This window comes from Tachyglossus aculeatus, chromosome 5, assembly GCF_015852505.1.
Source record: "Tachyglossus aculeatus isolate mTacAcu1 chromosome 5, mTacAcu1.pri, whole genome shotgun sequence".
In the NCBI taxonomy this organism is placed as follows: domain Eukaryota; kingdom Metazoa; phylum Chordata; class Mammalia; order Monotremata; family Tachyglossidae; genus Tachyglossus; species Tachyglossus aculeatus.
In genome coordinates, this window is record NC_052070.1 from 99,056,648 (window position 1) to 99,081,313 (window position 24,666).

The following is a 24,666-nucleotide window of genomic DNA, read 5'->3' on the forward strand; positions in this document are numbered from 1 at the left end:
ATGCACTTCCTAAAGCGGTACTCCAGTGTAAATAGAAGGAGATCTGTTTTTGTCTCTGGTGATGTTTATTCTTAGGAGTCTTTGTTCATTTAGTCTTGCACAATCCTATTCTATTTTTAAAGATCAAGGATCCATGTTTTGGAGTTGAGTGTTCTTTGAGACTACTTTGAGACTGCCATTTGTTCTGCCTGTTGCCAACCTCTTTCTCTGAAGCTCCACATTTCCATTTTTTACAGGAAGCCTTAAACACATGAGGATTACTCAATGATTTGTTTAAAAGGAGCATTAGAGGGAAATTGAGGCAAAGATGCATTCTGTTCTTCTCTAATTGCTCATATATTATTGCTGTGGATGGGATAATGGCTTTGGTTTATTCCTCTAAATGGCGTAAATAATAGTGGTAAATAAAGCCCAGAATAATGAATGAATGTCGGTCGAGTTTTCGTGGTGAATTTTCTCTGCTGGTGAAGACTGCTCTGTGTTTGTGATTTCAAGAAAACCATGTGCAGCGCGTGCCTGGCACCTGGGAAAGGCGGAATGAGGGAGGTTTTACTTTTCAGACAGGGCTCTTCGAATCCTCAAACCCAGGTTACGGATTGGCCTGGGGATTCTGGCAGTGCGGTATGGATGGAATCTCCTGGTTGGGTTGTCCCTTCCCCAGGCCCACCCTGTGATTTCCATGGTGAAACAGAGAGGGTGTCGAGGCTCCCAGGGCAATCTGCCCAACTCCAAGTGGCAGGAGTCATGTTGACTGGCAAACTAATCCCTTTCTTCTGACTTCCAAAGCCATCCTAGTGAAGTGACTTGGCAGAGCCTAGATTGTTTGGGGCAAGGAACGCGTCTGCTGACTCTGCTGCATTGTATCCTCACAAGAGCTTAGTACAGTGTGCTGCACATAGTAAGTGCTCAAAGTGCTATTGATTGATCAATTGACTGGGGCTGAACTAGCAAGTGCTGTTGCCCTGGCATTAAAAGGTGTGAGGTGGGCTGGATTTCAGAGCCTGGTTTCTCCAGCTGGTGTGGGCAGGGGTTGAGAAATCTCTGCATTGGTATTCTAAAGTTACCTTTAGGCGGGGTGGGGGCAAAGTCAGCAAAGTTTGTGCTTTCTCAGTGAGGGAAATCTGTTTTACAGGTGGCCAGGAATGCCTAGCTCCTCCAGTCTACCTCTTTAGGGGTGTAGAGAGTTTGAGCTGGAGAGACCAATTTAAAGGGTAACTGGGACAAGAACCCAACAGGCACCCAACGCATTATTTGCAAAGGAGAAGGATAACGGTCTGATAAATCTGAACTGCAGGGCAAGATTTGCACATGAGCTGAAGTTTTGGGCAAGTCAGTCGCAACATACGTGTTTGTTCTTTGTAGAGAAATGGAGGAATTTCCCTACTACCACTTATCCTTCTTCCCTCATTCCTTGCCTCCCTCCTTCTGTCCCACCTCTCTTTACCCCCCTCTTTTTTCCCTCCAGCTATCTCTTCTTCCATTATCTCATCCTCCTTATTTCTCGTATTTCTCTTGCTTATTTCTTGGCTACCTTATCCCAGATTCAGAGGGAGGCCTGGATGGGTAACTGCCAGGCCACTCAGTGAAAGGATTCAATTCAAATACAAAATGTACAGAGGCAAAAAATAAATCTGACATTCCTGCTTCACTATCACCTGTCACCGTGACACCAAAAATTCTGCCTTATTTCCTTGAAACGGTCAAAACTGCTACAGGTTTGTCTTAATTCCTTTCCAACTATCCAGATGACGAGTCCAAACTCTCATTTTTATATACAAACGTCTAATCCTTCTACAGTGTGAGGGCTGCCTTATACAAATCCCACTTTAAGGAAAATTAGTACTAGTGTAGTACTTATGGATCACGATGCCTTCTGCATGTGCATACATGCAAAATGTGTTTCTTCTGACGTGGCAGTCATCTGAATCTAATGAAGCAGCGCACTTGAAAGAATACAATGAAACAGTTAGTAGATATGCTCCCTGGACACAAGTAGCTTACAGTCTATCAATGAATGAATCCATCAGAAATATTTATTGAGCACATACCGGGTGTAGAGAACTGTACTAAGCACTTGGGAGAGTACAAAAGAGTAGGTTGACACTACCCTGGCCTTCAAGGAGCTTACAGTCTAGTGGTGGATCTTGCAAACTAACGAAGGAGCTTGGAGTCTAATAGAGGAGATTACAGTCTACTGGAGGAGTTTACACCTGATAAGTAGAAGTGGAAGTCAACACTGCTGCCCCAAGGCTCATTTGCTCTCCAAGCACCCATGGAAAATGGGTAACTCGGTCCCATTACCTCTGTCCAGTTGAGTTATTCATGGTCATAGGTCAAGTATGTTAAGAGAAGCAGTAAGGCCTAGTGGAAAGAGAACAGGTCTGGGGGTTAGAGGACCTGGGTTTGAATCCTGGCTTAGCTACTTGTCTGCTGTGTGACCCTAGACAAGTCACTTAACTTATGTATGCCTCAGTTACATCATCTGTAGAATGGGGATTAAGATTGTGAGCCCTATGTGGTGTAGGGGGACTCTGTCCAGCCTGATTATTTTGTACTCAATATGGTGCCTGGCACATAGTAAGTGCTAAGCAAACATGAGAAGCAGTGTGGCCTAGTGAGAAGCAGCATAGCCTAGTGGATAGAACATTGGCCTGGGAGTCAGAAGGGCCTAGGTTCTAATCCTGGCTCCATCACTTATCTGCTGTGTGACCTTGGGCAAGTCTCTTAACTTCTCTGGGCCTCTATAAAATGGGGATTAAGACTGAGCCCCATGAAGGGATTGCGTCCAATCTGATTAGCTTGTAATTACCCTAGAATTTAGAACAGTTCTTGACACATAGTAAATGCTTAACAAATACCATTATTATTATTATTATTACTAATAATAACAAAAACAAAAAAGTCTGCCTCTCTAACCCTTACCTTGACATCCATAAGATAGCTCCTTTGCCTGCTTTTTTGGCTTTGTTGCTAAAGATAGCTTCCTGTGTTCTCTCTTCAGAGTTCCTCGGATCGAGAGTCAATCCTGAATATCCTTGGCATTCTCACCGACTTGCTTTCTGCTGGTAAGTCACCTCATTGCTGGACTGCCTTACTTGGGTCATCAGGATTTTAGCTTCTGCTTGAGTTTTTACCCAAACATCCCTGTAGTGCTTGGCACCTGGGGGTGAGCTCTACTTGGCACTGTCAGAACCAGAGACCCTGAAACCATCATGAGATTTGGACAGTCTTTGAGTTGCTGGGTTTTCTTGGCCACCGTCGGAGTGGTGGAATGTAGATGACTCTCAGTCCATCCTGTAGCCACCAGAAGAAACCCTTCCTCCACGCCTCTGCCTTTGAGGCTGATTTGTCACATGAGATGAGATAGTAACGCTCCTGTAATGCCTCTCCTGTTCTCTGTCCCCTCTCTCAGGTACAGACCGCAGGATTCTGTACATGATCAGCAAGGGAGGCAGCGAAGCCCTCCTGAGGACGTTGGTGGATTCGGCCCTGTCAGCTTCTCCTGATTACAGCATCCTCTTGCCTCTGCTACGGCTGTTGGTCAAAGTAGGACAAAGAGGTACCCCAACTCCACGATCACTTAGTTAGAAAGGAGGGCATGTCTCAGCAGCCTCAGCCCCTGTCAGAGAGATATTGACATCTGCCAGTAACAAAGGACATCCCAAGGAAAGGCATCAGGCAGGAGTTATTAGCCGATTTGCACTGCCTTCTGTAGTGAATAATAATTGATAATGATAACAGTATTTGTTAAGCACTTTTTTTGTTAATAGCATTTGTATTATGTGCCAGGCACTGAACTGAGTGCTGAGGTAGATATAAGCTAATCAGGTTGGACATTATCTGTGTCTGATTTGGGGCTCACAGTCTTAATCCCCATTTTAAAGATGAGTAACTGAGGCACAGGGAAGTTAAGTGACTTGCCCAAGGTCATAGAGTAGACATGTGACAGGGTCAGGAATAGAACCCAGGTCCTTCTGACTTCCGGGCCTCTGCTCTATCCATGCTGCTTCTCACTGCTCTGTGTTTCACTTACTATGTGCCAAGCATTGTTCTAAGCACTGGGGTAGATACAAGTTAATCAGGTCAGACACAGTGAAAAATAATAAGGATAGCACATAGCTTTTATGTCAGTTGTTTCAGGAAAAGCAGTGGAGATCATTGCTCTGGGAGTTGGAGGACCTGGGTCCTAATCCCAGCTCCACCACTTGACTGCTTTGTGACTTTGGGTAAGATGCTTAACTTCTCTGTGCTTCAGTTTCCTCATCTGTAAAATGGGAATTCAATACTTACTCTCACTTACACTTCGACTGTGAACCCTGTATGGGACAGAGTCTGTGTTCTACCTAATTATCGCATATCTACCTCAGTGCTTGGATTAATGCTTGGCACATAGTGAGGGCCTAACAAATATTATTATTGTTATTTGTTGTATACATGTAATAATAATAATAATAATGGCATTTATTAAGCACTTACTTTGTGCAAAGCACTGTTCTAAGAGCTGGGGTGGTTACAAGGTGATCAGGTTGTCCCACAGGGGGCTCACGGTCTTAATCCTCATTTTACAGATGAGGTAACTGAGGCACAGAGAAGTTAAGTGACTTGCCCAAAGTCACACAGCTGACAATTGGCAGAGCCAGGATCTGAACCCATGACCTCTGACTCCAAAGCCCAACTCTTTGCACTGCTGCTTCTCCTTTGATGACCACAGCTATTATCCTAAATTTTCACTTAAGGAAACTGATGTATACTGAGGTTATCTTGTCCAAGATTAAACAGTTGGCAGTGACAATGGAATTCAAGCCTTTAGCCACCCACACCACACACTGTTTCCACTTGACTACATATGTAAGTACATAAGGTTCATAGGCTAGAGTTCAGGGTAGTAATAATAATAACCATAATAATAACCACAACAAAATGTGTCATGCACATACCATGGGTCAAGCACTCTGCCAAGAAATGGGGTAAATAAAAAAAAAATAGATTGGACTCAGTCCTTATCCCAGATGACACTCACAGTCTAGGAGGGAGGGAGAACAGATATTTAATGCTATTTGTACAGAGGAGGAAGCTGAGACATTGAGAAATGAAGTGATTTGCCAAGATCACAAAGCAGGCTGGTGGCAGAGTTGGGAGTAGAAATCAGGTCCTTTCATTCCCAGGCCCATACTCTTTCCACTAGGCCATAATTCTCAGTTCACCAGTAACATGGGAGTCACAGCATTGTTCACACACCTTGCCTGATGCTAGGCTGATGTGCATAATCAGCATCCAGTATTTCACCATGTTTTACCCAGATAGATGTGCACATGGGAAGAGTGTTCCCCAGTTCCTTATACTGCACTACTCAAAATGGGAAGTAAAAACCCATGCTACGGAAGAACTGAGGGAACTATATAGTTGATGATGATGGTATTTGTTAATAATAATAATGAATAATAATGATGGCATTTGTTAAATCCTGACTATGTGCAAAGCACTGTTCTAAGCGCTGGGGGGGATACAAGGTGATCAGGTTGTCCCATGTGGGGCTCACAGTCTTAATCCCCATTTTACAGATGAGGTAACTGAGGCTCAGAGAAGTTAAGTGACTTGCCCAAGGTCACACAGCAGACATATGGCAGAGTCGGGACGCTTACTATGTGCCAATCACTGTTCTAAGTGCTGTTATGACTATTGAAGAAGTTAACCTGGATGCTATTATAGCTGGGGTTAGCCCTAACAGTATCATCATTATCATCATCTTAGGGAGTTCTCCAGTCATCATACTAACCACCATCATCATTATTATCATCATCCACTATTTACTACATAAGCTATGATTTCTAGTAATGTACATGATTCTAGGAAAGATAAATACAGGGAAATGAATACCTAGGTTCTTTACACATTTAAGGAGGGGAGACACCATGTCTAGAAGACTCTCGTTTAGAAAATCTTTTTAAAGACCACAAAAATCCAGAGAGCAGATAAGGCCGATTTGTGGCAGTTCAAATGGACAAAATGGCTTTTCCATAGCCAACTGAAGGTTTCTGCCAGCTGAGCAATTACAGAGCTTGAGCTCCTCAATAAAATTCAAAGTGAGGAGCAGCATGGCCGAGTGGATACAGCAAGGGCCTGGGAGTCAGAAGGCCCTGGGTTCTAATCCTGGCTCCGCTACTTGTCTGCTGTGTGATCTTGGACAAGTCACTTCACTGCTCCATGCCTCAGTTGCCTCAGCTGTAAAATGGGGCTTGAGCCTGTAAGTCCCAGGTGGGACACAGACTGAGTCCTACCCGATTACTTGTGTCTACCCCGGTGCTTAATAATAATAACGATTATTATTATTATGGTATTTGTTAAGCACATACTATGAGCCAAGCACTGTTCTAAGCGCTGCAGTAGAAACAAGGTAATCTGGTTGTCACACATGGAGTGTAGTGCCCGATACATTGTAAATGCTTAACAAAGACCCATAAAAAATGATGGGGTTGCAGGGTTTCTCTCAGGGTTTGTCAGGAGGGGAAGGAACTGGGCCCTGGGATTCGGGTCTCTATCCACCAGTGTAGTGGGATTTCAGAATTGCATGCTTGACTATGTCGCAGGGACTTTGGGCGGACTACGGTCATCTCCCAAGTGTGAGGGAGCAGAGGAAGGTCCTTCTCAATCGGTCATATTTATTGAGCGCTTATTTCGTGCAGAGCACTGTATTAAGCTCTTGGGAGAGTACCATATAACAGAGTTGGTAGACATATTCCCTGCTCACAAGCAGCTTACACTCTTCCTATGACTGAGAGACTTCCAGTGCCACAGAGCCCCAGAGTATCCCCTGCTGTTAGAGCTTTATATGCCTGGAACCTAAAATCAATACCATAGAAACTCACCGTGCCTGCATGGTGGTGGTGGTAGTAATGGTAGTAATAGTATTTATTAAAATGTTACTGTGTGCAGATCCCTCCACTAAGTGCTCAGAGAGAATACACAGGGGGAAATTAGACACAGTCCCTGTCCCTCAAGGGCTCACAATCTAAGAATCTAAGTGGGGAGAAGGGATTGGAGCCAGGCACATCAAGAGAACTGAAACATTAAAGTACGTAATAGAAAAATACACAAAGTCAAAACAAAATCGATAGGGTGCTGTGGCTAAAGGAGCAGAATTTCAGGCTCCCCATGGCTCAGGGCCCAAGGAACACCCATAACCACAGTTCATCCATTCAATCGCATTCATTGAATGCTTACTGTATGCAGAGCACTGTACTAAGTGCTTATAATCATTATAGCAGCCTCCAGTCTTCCCAGAATTTTGTGGATGTTTCGCTGTGGGTGCTTTTCTCTTTCCGGCCAGAGTGGTGGAAGGTAGGGTGGGATCATGTCTCCTCGCTGACATAGAGGAGAGCCAGGGCCGGTGTCTGGGGTGGGGGGGCAGGCAGGGGGCAGCATGGCAGCATGGGTGGGGGAGAGGTTACTTTTAGGATACTTTCACAGGCCAATTTTCCTTGTGTCCTCAGATAAGAAGTTTGGACAGAAAGCTCTGGAGCTAGAGGCGATCGATGTGACACTGATTCTGGCCAGGAAAAACCTGTCTCAAAGCCAGAATCTTATTCACTGTCTCTGGGCTTTGCAAGTTTATGCTTCCAATGGTGAGTGACACTCTTTGGGGGATATTTGGCCATTGGTTAGGGGAGCCTGCATGAACAAAGCTTGGAGATATAGAATCAGTTTAGTGATTAAGGGACGATAAGATATTTAATAATACTAATAATAATTTTGGTATTTGTTAAGTGCTTACTATGTGCAGTGCACTGTTCTAAGCGCTGAGGAGCATACAAGGTGATCAAGTTGTCCCATGTGGGCCTCACAATCTTCATCCCCATTTTACAGATGAGGTAACTGAGGCACAGAGAAATTAAGCAATAATAATAATGATGGCATTTATTAAGCACTTACTATATGCAAAGCACTGTTCTAAGCACTGGGGAGGTTACAAGGTGATTGGGTTGTCTCATGGGGGGGGGCTCACATTCTTAATCCCCATTTTCCAGATGAGGGAACTGAGGCACAGAGAAGTTAAGTAACTTGCCCAAAGTCACACAGCTGACAAGCAGCAGAGCCAGGATTTGAACCCATGACCTCTGACTCCCAAGCCCATGCTCTTTCCATTGAGCCACACTGCTTCTATCTGAGAAGTCTTGACACATTTTCTCCCCTTCCTGCTCTATCGTGACCTTCTTGCCTCCTGAACTTAATAATAATAATAATAATAGTATTTGTTAAGCCCTTACTATGTTCCAGGCACTATACTATGCGCTGGGGTAGATACAAGCAAATCGGTTTCGACACAGTCCCTGTCCCTCATGGGGATCACAGCCTTAATCCCCATTTTACAGATGAGGTAACTGAGGCCCAGAGCGGTGAAGTGACTTGCTCCAGGTCACACAGAAGACAAGTGATGGAGCTGGGCTTAGAACCCATGACCTGACTCCCAGTCCCATGCTCTGACCAATAGACCATGCTGCTTTGGGCCAAGCACTGTACTAAATTCTGGGAAAATTACATAGCTGGAAATTATATTAGATTATAATTGGTTATAAGGGGCTCACAATCGAAGACCAAAGGGACAAGAAGGGAAATAGTGACAGATCCATAAGGAAAAATGAAGCACAAAGACCATATAATATGCAAGGATCACCATTTATAAGACCAAAGAAACTAGGCACTTTGGCTTGAAGACCTACTGCTACTACTACTGCTACTCCTACTACCCCCTTGACTTGATGCTTCTTCTATAAATTAGCTCAGGATTTCTGAGGGTTATCTCCATGTAGGAAAGACTCTCAGAAAAGTAATAGTATGGCAGGTGATAACAGTTTAACCTCCTTTCTGTAATCTAGTCTAACTAGGCATGTAAGGAGTTTTTCTAAAGAAGTTGTAGCATACTTGCAGTTTCCCAGTATCATGTGCTGGGAAAGAAATACCTGGGTGAAATATAGACACTGTTTCTAGGCCCCAGGTGAACCACAATCTTAGAAAAATGTGGGGAAGGGACTGGTGACTGAGACAAGAACTCTTGGATAGAAAAAGACTGCAAGCTCGTCGTGTCAGGGAAAGTCTACCAACTCTGTAATAAGGTACTCTCCCAATGGCTCAGTATAGTGCTCTACACACAGTAAGTACTCAATAAATACAATTGATTGATTGCAGTTGGATTGAGCCGTCACTTCATCCCCACAAGTGGGGCCGGGATATTTAAAGTTAGCAGACACAAGTGAGCTGACCCTCCTGGCTCATGAGGTAGTACCTTCAGGTAAGCAAGGGTGGAATTAGTTTAGTTCACAACTAATGCTGCCTTTGTCTCTCCCGCCCAGCCAATACTGGAGCCATGCTGGGGATTAATGGAGCAATGGAACTGCTATTCAAAGTCATTACTCCTTATGCCAAGAAGCGCACCCGAATTATAAGGTATTTCACAACAGTGGCTGTCTGTTTGTCTGTCCTGACCCATACGCAGTTTGGGAATATAATAATAATAATAATAATGTTGGTATTTGTTAAGCGCTTACTATGTTCAAGGCACTGTTCTAAGCGCTGGGGTAGATACAAGGTAATCAGGTTGTCCCACGAGGGGCTCACAGTCTTCATCCCCATTTTACAGATGAGGGAACTGAGGCCCAGAGAAGTGAAGTGACTTGCCCAAAGTCACTTCCCAAAAGTGACTTGCCCAAAATAGGGGGGAGGCAATTGCATGGAACATAAACAATTAGGAATACAGAAGGAAAAATAGGAGAAAGAAAATAGAGAAAATTAAGACAGCATTTGAGACTCTCTTACTTCCATTGCATTCTCCAAGTGCTACCTACAGTAGACTCTCAAGCTAACCATGGCTCCCACCTCCTTTTTCTATCAAAGAGTTCTGGTCTCAGTCACCAGTCGTTTCCCCATGTTTTTCTTGTGGTACACTTGGGGGCTAGAAATGGTGTCTATATATCACCCAGGTATTTCTTTCCCAACACTTGGTGCAGTGTTTTACACAAAGTAAGGGCTTAATAGGTATTATAGTTACTACTAGTGAAGTGAAGAGAAGAATCTCCCTCGCTAGCAAGAGCCTTCATCTGCAGTTTGAATACACTCTCCTTTTCCTTCTCTTCCTATCCCAGTATTGTGTCATCCTTACTGCTCACAAAAATCATTTTATGCCTGCCTTTAAAACTGTGTGTGGTGGAAGCAATTATGTGGGTAAGGGTTCAAACCATTGGTGCAACAACTGGCACAGTCCAAATCCACCCAGGTGGGGTCTGAACCAAACCTCTCTTGAGGTTTCATTCCAGAGTTGAATCTTTTCCCTCAGTTCATCTCTATTATCTTGATTCTCCCTGTAATAGAGAGGAGAGATCCCACACAAATTGATTAGCTCAAAAACTCACCACATTCATTGAAAAATACCCCAAACAAAGTAGTCCTGTAATAAACACAAGAGGAAAGATCCCATCCAAATTAATAAGTTTAAAAACCCACTGTGTTCATTGATAAACCTCCCAAGTGAAGCAATATCCCTCTATTATTTATTCACACTAATATTTGCAGCCACATTTTTGACTCAGTGAAAGTGAGGTTTACAGTGAGTGGGTTTTTGTCATGCATGATCATGAGGGTGAGCAAAATGGAGCTTCAACTCTGGGAAATTGCATTCTCAGCCATGACTGCGGAGCATCCTGGAGGCTGCCTGATTGACAGTTACTCCTCAAGGGTGTTGATTTTCATCCGGCATGATTTTTCTGGAGATTTTTAATGATTTGAAATTTAGATTTATTCTCCAGTTGCCAACAGAACAGTTCTCACTGGAACATTATCAATTCGATGAGACCTCTTTTTTCTTTCTTCCCAAATGACAGCAGGGTAGGGCGTTGCGACTGAGTGGGGGTGAGTGGGATAGTTTAAACATCAATCCATCATTCAGGGCCACATAACTTAAATCAAAGTCTCAGAGGAAGAACCAATGGAATGTAATTTCTGGCTCGTGGGCAGGGAATGTGAATGTGTATGTCACATTGTTATATTATACTCTCCCAAAAGCTTTGTACAGTGCTCTGCATACAGTAAGCTCTCTATAAATGTGACTGATTGATTGATATATTGATTCTGGGATAGCCTCTAGAAGGAAAGCTGGAGATTTAGGATGTCAAAGATGACAACTTTCACACAGTTCTTCCAAACATCTTGTTGTCAAGGGGGCAGAATATTGGGATGGATGGACCTTCTGAGTCAGGGTTTGACCCAATAATGGAATTTCTTATAGTCTTATGGTTTTTGTCTTTAGCCTTGACTTGCATGGGGTAAACTCTGTTGATGTAACGGGGTGTAACGTTATGTTGTGGTGTGGTTTGTCTTGGGCAAGGGGAACGGAGAGCAGAGAGTTTCACCTTTCTTTCCAGGGGGTCCTAAATTCCCTCTGCTACATTTTGTGCTTTAAAGCAGCCCAGCTTTCTGGCATCAGCCTTTGTATGTACACACTCAATAAATATGATTGATGGGCTGATATATTATCCCACTTGATTGTGCCTCCAATTGAAATGACCAACCCTCATTCCAATTGCTTTTCTCCTCTCTCTTCAAGCACAATCAGTGCAGATCCTGATCAAAAGTGAATTTTTTCCTTTAAAGATCCTTTCAAAAAATGAATTCAAAATCCCTTCAAAGTTGACCATTTCTAATCTGGTTTGGAGATGCTGCGTCCTTTGAGGTGAGTTACTGAATCAAGCTAAGTGCCCTAAGATGACCTGACTGACAGCCACAGGGCAACAGGAGACTTAATTTATGTGGGCTAAAATGGACAGTGCTGTTTTCCAGAATTCCTTTGGATCTAGATGATGAACACAAAGGCTCCAGACCAAGGCTCTGCCACATGTCTGCTGAGTGACCTTGGGCAAGTCACTTAACTTGTCTGTGTCATATTTCAGCAAGATAGTTCTGCAAAATGGCAGCTCTGATATCATTACTTTACAATGGGTGCCAGAGTACGATACTTGATGTCACGTGGATCTCCTTGTCTGGTATTTATGAGCCATCAGTGACCGCCCTAGTGACCAGCGATGACCCAAATAGCAAACTTATAAAGTCCTTACTTTTTTTCAACCTTGTCCCTTTTTTCTGGTGTTTTAAAAATTTTAGAGCCCTGGAAAGGTGTAGAACTCTAGAGGAGAAGTGTCAGCCAGTCTAATTTCAGATGAGCGATCAGGGTCACATAAGAGCCCATCACGAGGATGGGTCGGTGCTGAGACACCTCTATAATAGGATGATGCATCTCACTGCCTGTCCCTGGTTGGCCAAGGAGGAGTGAATCATGAAACTGAATGAGAAGACGGTCGGAAGCCGACCTTAGGGATTTACCGATATTTTGAACTATTAAGATCCATCATTCACACGAGTAACTCAGGAAGGACCTTGAAAGAATATTAGAGAAGGTATTGAGGCAATTTCCAAGATATACGGGGTAGTTTGAAAAGTCGGGTTCCCTGACTCAAGACGTTTTCAGTGTCCCTATATCAATCCCAAGCTCATGGTCTCCAGGCTTAAACTACTGTTGAACCTCTACAACTCTGTCATTGCTTATCCATCCTCACCCGAAGGCCCATCGCCATTTCCTTAAGGTACGAGCACGCCTACATCCATAATCATCGGGAGCTATGTCAAGAGTGGCAATTGCTACACCATTCTGCCAACTGACCTTGGGGTCACTGTCAGAGCCAGAATACTGACTCAAAGAGCCATTGGTCTGACTCCGCATGGCAGTGTTTATGGACTTGTGCCCATTTCTCAAAAACTCTACTACATGGAAAATACTGTGTCTTAGAGTCAAGGGATCTGGCTTCTAATGCTGGGTCTGCCATTCCCTTTCTGTGTGTAAACAGGGGCAAATCACTTATGCCTCTGTTTCCTCATCTGTACAATGAGGTTCAATACCTGTTCTCTCTCCTTATTAGACCGTGAACCCCATGTGGGACAGGGTCTATGTCCAACATGATTATCTTGGATCTATTCCAGCATTTACTTGGTACAGCGCTTGGCATGTAGTAAGTGCTAAAAAATGCCACATTTATTATCTAGGTCCTGGACTAAGCAACGTGGGAGACTGGATGAGGCAAGGGTGGAACCAGAAAATGTAAGGGAAGTTCCAGAACAGTGCATAAGTCAAAGGAAGAAGGGGGTTGCCAATTCACTTTATTCATATGTGCCTCAGTTGCCTCATCTGTAAAATGGGGATTATGACTGTGAACCCCATGTGGGAGAGGGACTGTGTCCAACCTGATTAGCTTGTACTTATCCTACCCCTTAGTACAGTTTCTGGCACCTATTAAATACTGAAAAAATAAAATCAAAACAAACAAACAGATGACAGGGAACAGACCCAAGACAGAAGCTTTCAGTCTTTCTCTTTCCTCTCTCGTCCTCCCCATCCTGTTCCCACTTCTCCCCCTTTCCCTGAACTTTGCAGTTACACACGATGGATGGGTTTCTGCCCAACTCTTCTAATAATAATGACTGTTGTATTTGTTTAGCACACACTGGGTGCTCATGCACTGTAGTTACGATACCATCAGATCAGACACAGTCCCATCCAACATGGGGCTCAACATCTAAGAGGGAGGGAGAACGGGTTTTGAATCCCCATTTTGCAGATAAGAAAACTGAGATGCAAATAAGTTAAGCGACTTGACCAAGGTCACAAGGAAGGCAGATGGTCCTGAGATGGAAGTTTTGGCAGGCTGGTAAAGAGGACAAGAGGGAAAATTCTGGTGGATCCTAGAAGCCTCTTTTGTGCCCTTCTCCAAAACGCAATCCTTTCAGCTAGAGTTATTCAGGGCTGACTGGTTATGAGCAGATGCCGAGCGCTGCATCAAAACTGTGGAGATTGTCTGGCATGGAGCTAAAATTAGCCGTGCAGCTGTCCTCTGCTCTAGCTCTGTCCCAATAAGTCCTCAGGGCCAGATTGATGAGTCCTCCATGCTCCTAACAGAGAAGGGGACATTCAGGGCCAGGCGTAAATTCATTAGGGGATACATGCCAGAAGAGTCCACCAGCTGTGATGCCAATCGTCCATGCCAAGCATCACCCAGACACCTTTCTCCGCCACCCCCTCAGCAGACAGAGCCATGTGACAACCTGTTGCCAAGGAGATGAACTTCAGACCGAGACCCATCAAGGCTAATAGGCCCAAAGTGTTATCTGTCTTTTACTAAAGAGCACATAGAGTTAAGTTGGATTATTTAAAAAAAAAAACAGTGACAAATTAGATCCTAGCTGGGAACCCCCAGCAAGGAATTGGGAAACTATAGGGACCCTGACTCACTGGGTTACATCCATGGCTTCTTTGGATTGCAATCAGTCAATAAATGGTATTTATTGAGTGCTTACTGTATGCAAAGCACTGTACTGACCCACAGGAAAGTACATTGCAACAGAGTTGGTACACACGATTCCTGCCCACAAGGAGCTTACGGTAGGAACAGTCAGTCAATCATCTTTATTGAGGGCTTACTGTGTGCACAGCCCTATACTAAGTGCTTGGGAGAGTACAGTATAACAATATCACAGACCCATTCCCTGCCCAGAAGAAGTTAATGGTCTAGAACATAGATCATGTCTGTAAATTCTCTGATACTCAAGCATTTAGTACACTGCTCTTTGTACAGTAAGTTCTCAGTAAATATCATCAATAGAAGGAATTTTCAAACTCAGTAAAAAGCCACCCCCTTTGAAGCATTAGGAGATACGCACTAACGCTTGAAGGTAGTTGGTTGAAGACAGACCAAAAAGCAAACCAAAATGGTTTGGACCTGTTTCCCCGGAGCGTTATGGAGGGAGACTATGCCGAAGCTTTAAGAATAGTTTGGTTTCATTCATGAATGTATAGCCCAAAGAAGGTTGTTCAAAGGCAATTTATGGATCTTAGAAATAAAAGTTTAAATAGATTCATGGTTGATAGGGCCAAAGCGAGATCAACTATAGATATATGAAATATAGAGATATTAGAGTGTTCAGGAAGGCGTAGAAATGTTGATGGATGATAAAGGGAGACAAAGGATATGTTAGACAGTATTTCCCTAACCATGACAATGGATGGACAGCCATCAGACAATTAATGATAGTAATAGAAGTAATAATTGTGCCATTTGTTAAACATTTAATATGTGCCGAGCACTGTACTAAGCACTAGGATAGATACAAGACAATCAGGTTGGTCACAGTCCCTGTCTCACACGGAGCTCACAGTCAAAGCAGAAGGGAGAACAGGTACTGAATCCCCATTTTGCCAATGAGGGAACTGAGGCACAGAGATGTTTAGTGGCTTGCCCATGCCACACAGCAGACAAGTGGCGAGCTGGGTTTAGAACCCAGGTTCTTTGAGTTCCATACCCATGCTTTTTCCACTAGGCCATGCTGCTTCCCTGCTGATTTGACTGCAGATTGCAAGCTCCTTGTGGACAGGAATCATGTCTACAGATTTTGTTGTACTTACCCAAGCACTTTGTACAGTGTTCTGCATACAGTATGTGCTTAATAAATACCACTGATTACTTGATTGATAACTCCTTGAAAAGAGGGACTATTTGTTTATAATATACTTCCAGTTGTCTCCAAATTTTCTCTCACACCAGTCATTAAAACCTTCATGATAAAAAGCAGCATGGCCTTGTGGATAGGGCAAGGGCCCGAGAGTCAGAAGGACCTGGGTTTTTGTCCAGGTTCGACCACTTATATGGAGGGCGACCTTGGGCAAGTCACTTAACTTGTCTGTGCCTCAGTCCCCTCACCTGTAAAATGGGGATTAAGTCTGTGAGCCCCAGGGATAGTTTAACCTGATTAGGTAGTTTGTCTCTAGCCCAGTGCATAGTACAGTGCCTGTCACATATTAAGAACTTAACAAATTCCATTAAAAAAACAACTGCCAGAAAAACAGAGTACAAGTTCAAGGGAAAACAGAATTTCAGAAGGTAAAAAAAAATAAAATAAATATATTCAATGCAACCAAGGATTTGGACGGGCAATATCAGGTTAGAGGAAGGTGAAAATATCCAATGTTCTAACTGAGGAGGTGGATTCTTACCATGTGCCTTCCTACCATGTACCCAATGGAATGTGGGAAGATGGGTCATTCCCTGAACTTAATGAACTATAAGGTCGAGGGTCATACCAAAAACTCAATAAAGAAATAATCCTACCTCTTCTCATTGATCTCCGACTAAGCCCAGCCCTCACACTTCACTCCTCTAGTGCCAACTTGCTCACTATGCTGATCTTGTCTATCTCACTGCCAACCCCTTTCCCATGTCCTCCCCCTAGCCTGGAACTCCCTACCCACCATATATGCCAGACCACCACTCTCCCCACCCTCAAAACATTACTAAGGTCACATCTTCTTCAAACAGACCTTCCCTGATTAAGGCCTCTTTTCCCCAGTTTATCCCTTATCCCTTCTGGGTCATCTATGCACTTTGATCTGTGACCTTTGGGCATTTGATATTTGCCCAACCCTCAACCCTGCATTACTTGTGTACATAGGTTGAAGTTATATATTATAAATGATTTAATTACATTAATCTCTGCCTCTCCCTCTAGATTGTGAGCTCACTGTGGGCAGAGAAAGTCTGCCAACCTGCTTTTATCGTACTCTCCCAAGTACTTAGTACAGCGCTCCGCACCTAAGTGCTCAATAAATGCTATTGATTGATTTATTGATCCCACTCTGATCAGTGGGATTAGAGTCAGTGGGATTGATCATTTCCTTTCTGCCTTTCTGGGAGAGATGTGGGGACCTATTCTTCATTTAAGGATCTTCCTCTGTAAGATGAGTAGAATAGTTTTGGCCCTTTCCTTCTTTCCTTCCCTCACCGTGATGGTTGACCATGGATGGTAGAAAGTTAGGAAATTATAATGATCAACTGATCAGTTGTATTTATTGAATGCTTATTATGTAGCATTGTTTTTTCTTGTCTTATGCTGTTGAGTTATCTTAGACCCCTAGTGACACCATGGATGTGACTCTCCCAGAATGCCCCACCTCATCTGAAATCATTCTGGCAGTGTATCCATACAGTTTTCTTGGTAAAAATATGGAAGTGCTTTACTGTTGCCTCCTTCCGCGCAGTATACTTGAGTCTTCACCCTCTACTCTCTCCCATGCTTCTACTGCCTGGCACAGATGAGTTTGGACTTGGAGCATATTGCCTTCTACTTGCTAGCCACTGCCAAGCTAGGAATGGAATGGATATGCCTCTGCTTGGCTCTCCCTCTCGTAGTTGAGACTGGTAGACTACTGGAAACTCTCCAGGTGTGACCGTAATAGGGGATGTAGCACTGTACTATGCACTTTTTTAATGGTATTGATTTAGCACTTACTATGTGCCAGGCACTGTACTAAGATCCAAGAAAACTGAGTTGGACACAGTTCCACTCCCACACAGGGCTCATAGTCTTAATCCCCATTTTACAGATGAGGTAACTGAGGCACAGAGAAGTGAAGTGACTTGGTCGAGGTCATACAGTAGACAAGTGACTGAATCAGTACTAGAACCCAGGTCTTCTGACCCCAGGTCCATGCTCTATCCACTAGACATGCGACTTTTCAACTACTTGGGAAAGAACAAAACAAAAGAGTTGGTAGACATGATCCTTGCCCATAATGAGCTTAAGTAGGGTCTTTCAAAACATCAAATAATAATAATAGTGATGTTATTTGTTAAGCGCTTACTATGTGTGAAGCACTGTTCTAAGCACTGGATGATGATCCTTCTTTACCACTGGCTCTTATGAATTGTGCCAACCTGTTTGGCCATGCAAGCCTTATAGTTGTGGATCAGACACCAATTCCACCTTGACCCCAGGCCCATGCTCTATTCCACCTTGAAAACCTACCCTGGACTGCAACTGCTAGGACTGTAGAAATCAATTGTTATTTCTTGCTGTTAATAATAATAATTTTGTTATTTGTTAAGCGCTTACTATGAGCCAAGCACTGTTCTAAGTGCTGGGGTAGATACAAGGTAATCAGGTTGTCCCATGTGGGGCTCGCAGTCTTAATCCCTATTTTCCAGATGAGGTAACTGAGGCCCAGAGAAGTTAAGTGGCTTGCCCAAAGTCACACAGCTGATGATGATGATACTCCAGATCATCTCCCTCCATGCATTGGGGTGGTCAGAAAATTTCTTTTTCCTGATCTCACCGGCTTAGAGACCCCATGCCTCTTGGTTTCTTAGGACTTTCCCAAAGTCCCCCTGGACTTTTAGACTGGGCTTCCTGTCATGATTTGTATTCTTTAGATTCAGGACATCCCTGGGGTTCGTTCGGCAATATAGGGCTCAGAAACCGTATACTTCATAACACCTGGGCCCTGAGACAAAGCAACAGGAAATGATTGATATTTCGAGCCCGCAACAAAACTTGTAAGCAAAATCCTTCCCCTTTTTCTTGTCCTTTTCCTTCTTAATCTCCCAACCACTTTTTCATGTGTTACACAGGTAACATAATGTGATGATGTTAGGCAGACATACCAAAAGTTCTTTGAGGAAATTTGCAGAAGCCTCTTTGCTTTCGAGTCATTGTGTTCCTTTGTGAGGTCCTTGTAAACATGGCCTTTTCTCCAGATCTAGGGACCTAGAGGCAGGAGTACAGGTGGAGAGAAACTGGATGCTTAAAATAAAAACACCAAACCTACTGGCATCTGGTGCTGTATCAATAGCAGACAGGGGCAGACCTACTGAAAACTGGACTGTCGAGTATAAAACTGGATGGATAACAACACAAACTCAGATATAGCTGCACAAATGTGTTCTCAGCCACTGGCCTGTGAAGGAAGTTGCCATTTCATTCTCCTGTAATATAAACCAAGGGTTTCCTGTCTGTGTCAGGTTCACTCGGGGAAGTGAAAAGCAGTGTGGCTTAGTGGAATGTGACTGAACTGGGAGGTTCTTCTCCCCTTCTGTGATTCCTCTTCTGCTCATCTCTACCACAAGCTCTGTGTGACTTAATAATCCTTGACTTCAGTGACACGTTGCAGATGGATAGAAGAGACTCTTTCTGAGTCTGATTCACAGACCGTGATTCCTCTTATTTAATGAATAATTGGCAATCTAGCCTCAGCTGGGGCAACCCTATCTCCCAGTTCTCGTTGACTCTGAATATCCACCAGACAGATGGAGCTCAGGGGTAGAATGGTGGGTGGAGGGGGAAGGTTATGCACAATACCTCTTCTTCACTTCCTTCAGAGCTATAGTGATTAGGGATTAAGGAAAAGAACATTGGACGAGGACTATGAAAGAGGAGGAGGAAGAATTTTGGCTAGTGAGTGACAGCTTCAGCCCATTCAAGACAAACCCAGCTATGCTTAAAAACAGACATGGATCAGCTTGTATCATCATCATCATCATCATCAATCGTATTTATTGAGCGCTTACTATGTGCAGAGCACTGTACTAAGTGCTTGGGAAGTACAAATTGGCAACATATAGAGACAGTCCCTACCCAACAGTGGGCTCACAGTCTAAAAGGGGGAGACAGAGAACAAAACCAAACATACTAACAAAATAAAATAAATAGAATAGATATGTACAAATAAAATAAATAAATAAATAAATAGAGTAATAAATATGTACAAACATACATATTTACAGGTGCTGTGGGGAAGGGAATGAGGTAAGATGGGGGGGATGGAGAGAGGGACGACGGGGAGAGGAAGGAAGGGGCTCAGTCTGGGAACGCCTCCTGGAGGAGGTGAGCTCTCAGCAGGGCCTTGAAGGGAGGAAGAGAGCTAGCTTGGTGGATGGGCAGAGGGAGGGCATTCCAGGCCCGGGGGATGACGTGGGCCGGGGGTCGATGGCGGGACAGGCGAGAGTGAGGTACGGTGAGGAGATTAGCGGTGGAGGAGCGGAGGGTGCGGGGTGGGTTGTAGAAGGAGAGAGGGGAGGTGAGGTAGGAGGGGGCGAGGTGATGGAGAGCCTTGAAGCCCAGGGTGAGGAGTTTCTGCCTGATGCGCAGATTGATTGGTAGCCACTGGAGATTTTTGAGGAGGGGAGTAATATGCCCAGAGCGTTTCTGGACAAAGATAATCCAGGCAGCAGCATGAAGTATGGATTGAAGTGGAGAGAGACACGAGGATGGGAGATCAGAGAGAAGGCTGATGCAACAGTCCAGACGGGATAGGATGAGAGCTTGAATGAGCAGGGTAGTGGTTGGGATGGAGAGGAAAGGGCGGATCTTGGCAATGTTGTGGAGCTGAGACTGGCAGGTTTTGGTCACGGCTTGGATGTGAGGGGAGAATGAGAGAGCGGAGTCGAGGATGACACCAAGGTTGCGGGCTTGTGAGACGGGAAGGATGGTAGTGCCGTCAACAGAGATGGGAAAGTCAGGGAGAGGGCAAGGTTTGGGAGGGAAGACAAGGAGTTCAGTCTTCGACATGTTGAGCTTTAGGTGGCGGGCAGACATCCAAATGGAGATGTCCTGAAGGCAGGAGGAGATGCGAGCCTGGAGAGAGGGGGAGAGAGCAGGGGCAGAGATGTAGATCTGGGTGTCATCAGCGTAGAGATGATAGTTGAAGCCGTGGGAGCGAATGAGGTCACCAAGGGAGTGCGTGTAGATCGAGAACAGAAGGGGACCAAGCACTGACCCTTGGGGAACCCCCACAGTAAGAGGATGAGAGGGGGAGGAGGGGCCTGCAAAAGAGACTGAGAAAGAACGACCGGAGAGGTAAGAGGAGAACCAGGAGAGGACAGAGTCTGTGAAGCGAAGGTCAGATAGCGTGTTGAGGAGAAGGGGGTGGTCCACATTGTCAAAGGCAGCTGAGAGGTCGAGGAGGATTAGGACAGAGTATGAGCCATTGGATTTGGCAAGCAGGAGGTCATTGGTGACCTTTGAGAGGGCAGTTTCCGTGGAATGTAGGGGACGGAAACCAGACTGGAGGGGGTCGAGGAGAGAGTTGTTGTTGAGGAATTCTAGGCAGCGAGTGTAGACAACTCGTTCAAGGAGTTTGGAAAGGAATGGTAGGAGGGATATGGGGCAATAACTAGAAGGTGAGGTGGGGTCAAGAGAGGGTTTTTTTAGGATGGGAGAGACATGGGCATGTTTGAAGGCAGAGGGGAAGGAACCAGTGGAGAGTGAGTGGTTGAAGATGGAAGTTAAGGAGGGGAGAAGGGATGGAGCGAGAGATTTCATGAGATGAGAGAGAATGGGGTCAGAAGCACAGGTGGCCGGAGTAGCACTTGAGAGGAGGGAGGAGAGCTCCTCTGAGGATACTGCTGGGAAGGATGGGAGAGTAGCAGAGAGTGTTGAGAGCCGGGGGGATTGAGAAAGGGGGGAAGAGGCTTTGGGGAGGTCAGGCCTGATGGATTTAATTTTATCAATGAAGTAGGAGGCCAGATCGTTGGGGGTGAGAGAAGGAGGAGGGGGAGGAACCGGGGGCCTGAGAAGGGAGTTGAGTGTATGGAAGAGTTGGCGGGGGTGATGGGCATGGGTGTCAATAAGGGAGGAGAAATAGTTTTGTCTGGCAGAAGAGAGAGCTGAGGTAAGGCAGGAAAGGATAAACTTGAAGTGAACGAGGTTGGCATGATGTTTAGACTTTCACCAGCAGCGTTCAGCAGCTCGAGCATAAGAGCAAAGGAGGCGGACAGTGGCAGTGATCCAGGGCTGTGGGTTAGTGGTGCGAGAGCGGCGAAGGGAAAGGGGAGCGAGTGAGTCTAGCTGAGTAGAAATGGTAGAGTTGAGAGCAGTAATCTGATCATCAAGACTGGGTAGAGAGGAGAGAGCGGCGAGGTGGGGTGTGAGGCCCTCCGAAAGATGGGTGGTGTCCAGAGAGCGGAGATCTCTGTGAGGGAGTAATACAGATTTACAGGGGAAAGGAGTATGAGTGAGGAGGCAGGTGAGAAGATTATGATCAGAGAGAGGGATTTCAGAGTTGGTGAGGGTGGACACAGTGCAGCGGTAGGAGATGATGAGGTCGAGGGTATGACCAAGTTGGTGAGTGGGTGAGGTGGGGTGGAGGAAGAGGTTGGCAGCGTCAAGGAGAGATAGAAGGCAGGCGGCAGAGGAGTCGTTAGGGATATCCATGTGGATATTGAAGTCTCCGAGGATCAGAGTGGGCATGGAGAAGGAGAGAAGGAAGGTGAGGAATGGGTCAAAGTCGTTAAAGAAGTTGGCAGTGGGGCCGGGAGGGCGGTAGATGACAGCTACAAGAATCTGGAGGGGGTGTTAGAGGCGAATAATGTGGGCTTCAAAGGAAGGGAAGGAAAGGGAAGGGGGAGGAGGGATAGTGCAAAAGTGACATTGGGGGGCGAGAAGGAAACCGACACCTTCTCCTTTTCCGGTGAGTTTGGGGGAGTGGGAGAGGAAGAGGCCTGCACTGCAGAGAGCAGCAGAGAGCAGCAGAAGAGACCGTGTCGTCCGAAGACAGCCAAGTTTCAGTTAGGGCGAGGAGGAGTAGAGAGCTGGAAAGGAATAGGTCCAGTACGAAAGGGATCTTACTTAAAACAGAGCGGGGGTTCCAGAGGCCACACTTGGCAGCAGCTGTCGAGGGAGGGGAGGGAGGGGGAATGGTGCGAGGGGTGGGGAGGGTTTGGATTGGGATGAGTTTGCGGAGGCCTGGGCGGGGAGAGTGGGAAGGGGGGTGGCGATGGGAAAGGAGAACTTGTAGCCACGATGACTCTGTTGGAGATGGAATACTAAGCTGGAAGCCTGTGGTCTGATCACACAGTCTTGTTTTATCTCTGAGGGTTTACGTTACTAATGCTCTTCTTTATGCTATTCCAGAAAGATCTAATAATGCCCCCACCTCTGTCTCCTAGAGATGGTCAACTCTATCCTTAGGATGTAATCCAGCCCTGGGCTTTCAGTTTGCCATTCCATGTGACACTGAGGATGCCTTTAGCCTGCTCTATTTATTAAGCAAACCTAAGGAATGTAACAAGAAACCAAGCTTATTTTCTCTCCTTAGCTGTAATAGCTCATATGTGCAGGCATTGGCTTTTCTTGTTCCTATCAGCCAGGGACAAAGTGAACGATGCACTCAAGTCCAAATCAGAATTGGGACTGGAGTATGTATACGCCGTGCGATCTTGCAGTGGTCGCCTAACTTCTCTGGAACACATTTTTCTCACATCTGGAAGGTCAAATCCATCCCTTTCTAGCCCTCTGGAGGCTTACAAAGATTCAGTAGTTTTAAAACATTAAAGCAAATGCAATAATGTAGATGGAATACCACATTAATAATTAATAATAATTATGGTCTTTGTTAAGTGCTTAGTTTGAGCCAAACACTGTTCTAAATGCTGGGGTAGATATTAGTTAATCAATTTGGAAACAATCCCTGTCCCACATAGTGCTCAAAGTCTAAGTAGGAGAAAGAACAGGTAGTTTATAGATGAGGAAACTGAGGCACAGAGAAGTTAAGTGAATTGCCCAAGGGCACACAGCAGGCAATACATTGGATTACAATCCAGGTCTTCTGATTCCCAGAGTCATGCTTTTTCCAATATTATATTGGTTATAGAATTCCATTGCATCTATATTTATTGATTAATAATATCATTATGATTTGATTATGACTTTCCTTCATCATGAGGGTTGGAGGTGTGATAGGGTTTTTCTTTGTCTCATCCTTCCCCTCCTAATTTGTAATCTTCGAAGTTCCCTGGCTTAAGGGTATCTTTGTCTCTGCCACTGTGGTCCACTCTGTCAAAATGGGTGAAATTGGTATCCAAGTCTTCCCGGTCTTCTCCTTATGGCTCTCGTTAGAACCCTATCTTGGTAAAACTTTGCATTGTGTAGAGGAGGCCAGAAGAGTGTAAGCATCTCTGCTTCAAAGGTAATTAGTAGCTCTGGGACAAAGATAGTGGCAGATCAATTTGATGCTCTCCCCACAGCTAGGCAGGTGTTCTAGACTAGCCAAAAGGGAGCCATCCCACTCTCACTATCCACCCATTGATCTGGCTGGACTACTGTGACCTCAGTAAAGTGGAGACTTTATAGATTAACTTGGTTACCCACCATTTATTTCTTCAATCCTACAGCACTGTAAAACTTTTGTCTTTTCCCCATTTAAAATTAATGGTTGATGGTCATAAAATAAATGCTTGCTCAAGCCAAGAGTCTAGGTGGTTGAGGAGTAATAAATCAATCACTTCTATTTACTGAATAATTACAGTATGCAGAGTACAGTGATTGGGAAAGTACAGTGCAACTGAGTTGGTATCAGTCAATCAATCAATGGTATGTCTTGAGTGTCTACTGTTTGCTGAGCACTATACTAAGCACTTGGGAAAGTATGATGCGACAGAGTTGATAGACATGATCCCTGACCATGATGAGCTAATAGTCTACAGGGGAAGATAGACACTAAAATAAATTACAGATAGGGAAAATGCCAGAACATAAGGATATTTACATAAGTGATTTGCGTTGCTGTGAGTATCCGAACTGCTAAAGGGGTACGCAGACGGATGCATAGTTGACAGAGAGCAGGGTGGATAGAGGAAATGAGGACTTCATCAGGGAAGGCCTCTTAGAGGAGATGTGATATTAGGAGGGTTTTGAAGGCTGGGAGAGTGTGGGCATTTTGGATGTGAAGTGGGTGGGACTTGAAGGCCCAAGGGAAGATGTGAAAGTGTTCAGCAGTGAGATAGGCGAGATTGAGGTACAACGGGC

At 44.8% G+C, this 24,666-nt stretch overlaps 1 protein-coding gene across 1 annotated transcript in view; it reads left to right on the forward strand.

Annotated features, from left to right (window-relative positions):
- Positions 1 to 24,666, forward strand: part of AGBL1 (ATP/GTP binding protein like 1) — a 655,387-nt gene continuing 630,721 nt past the window's right edge. Inside the window, exons 1-5 of the mRNA XM_038747354.1 lie at positions 1 to 27; positions 2,981 to 3,065; positions 3,413 to 3,559; positions 7,491 to 7,622; positions 9,348 to 9,441. Of these exons, the coding sequence (XP_038603282.1) occupies positions 1 to 27; positions 2,981 to 3,065; positions 3,413 to 3,559; positions 7,491 to 7,622; positions 9,348 to 9,441 (485 nt within the window). The remainder of the gene's footprint in view (positions 28 to 2,980; positions 3,066 to 3,412; positions 3,560 to 7,490; positions 7,623 to 9,347; positions 9,442 to 24,666) is intronic.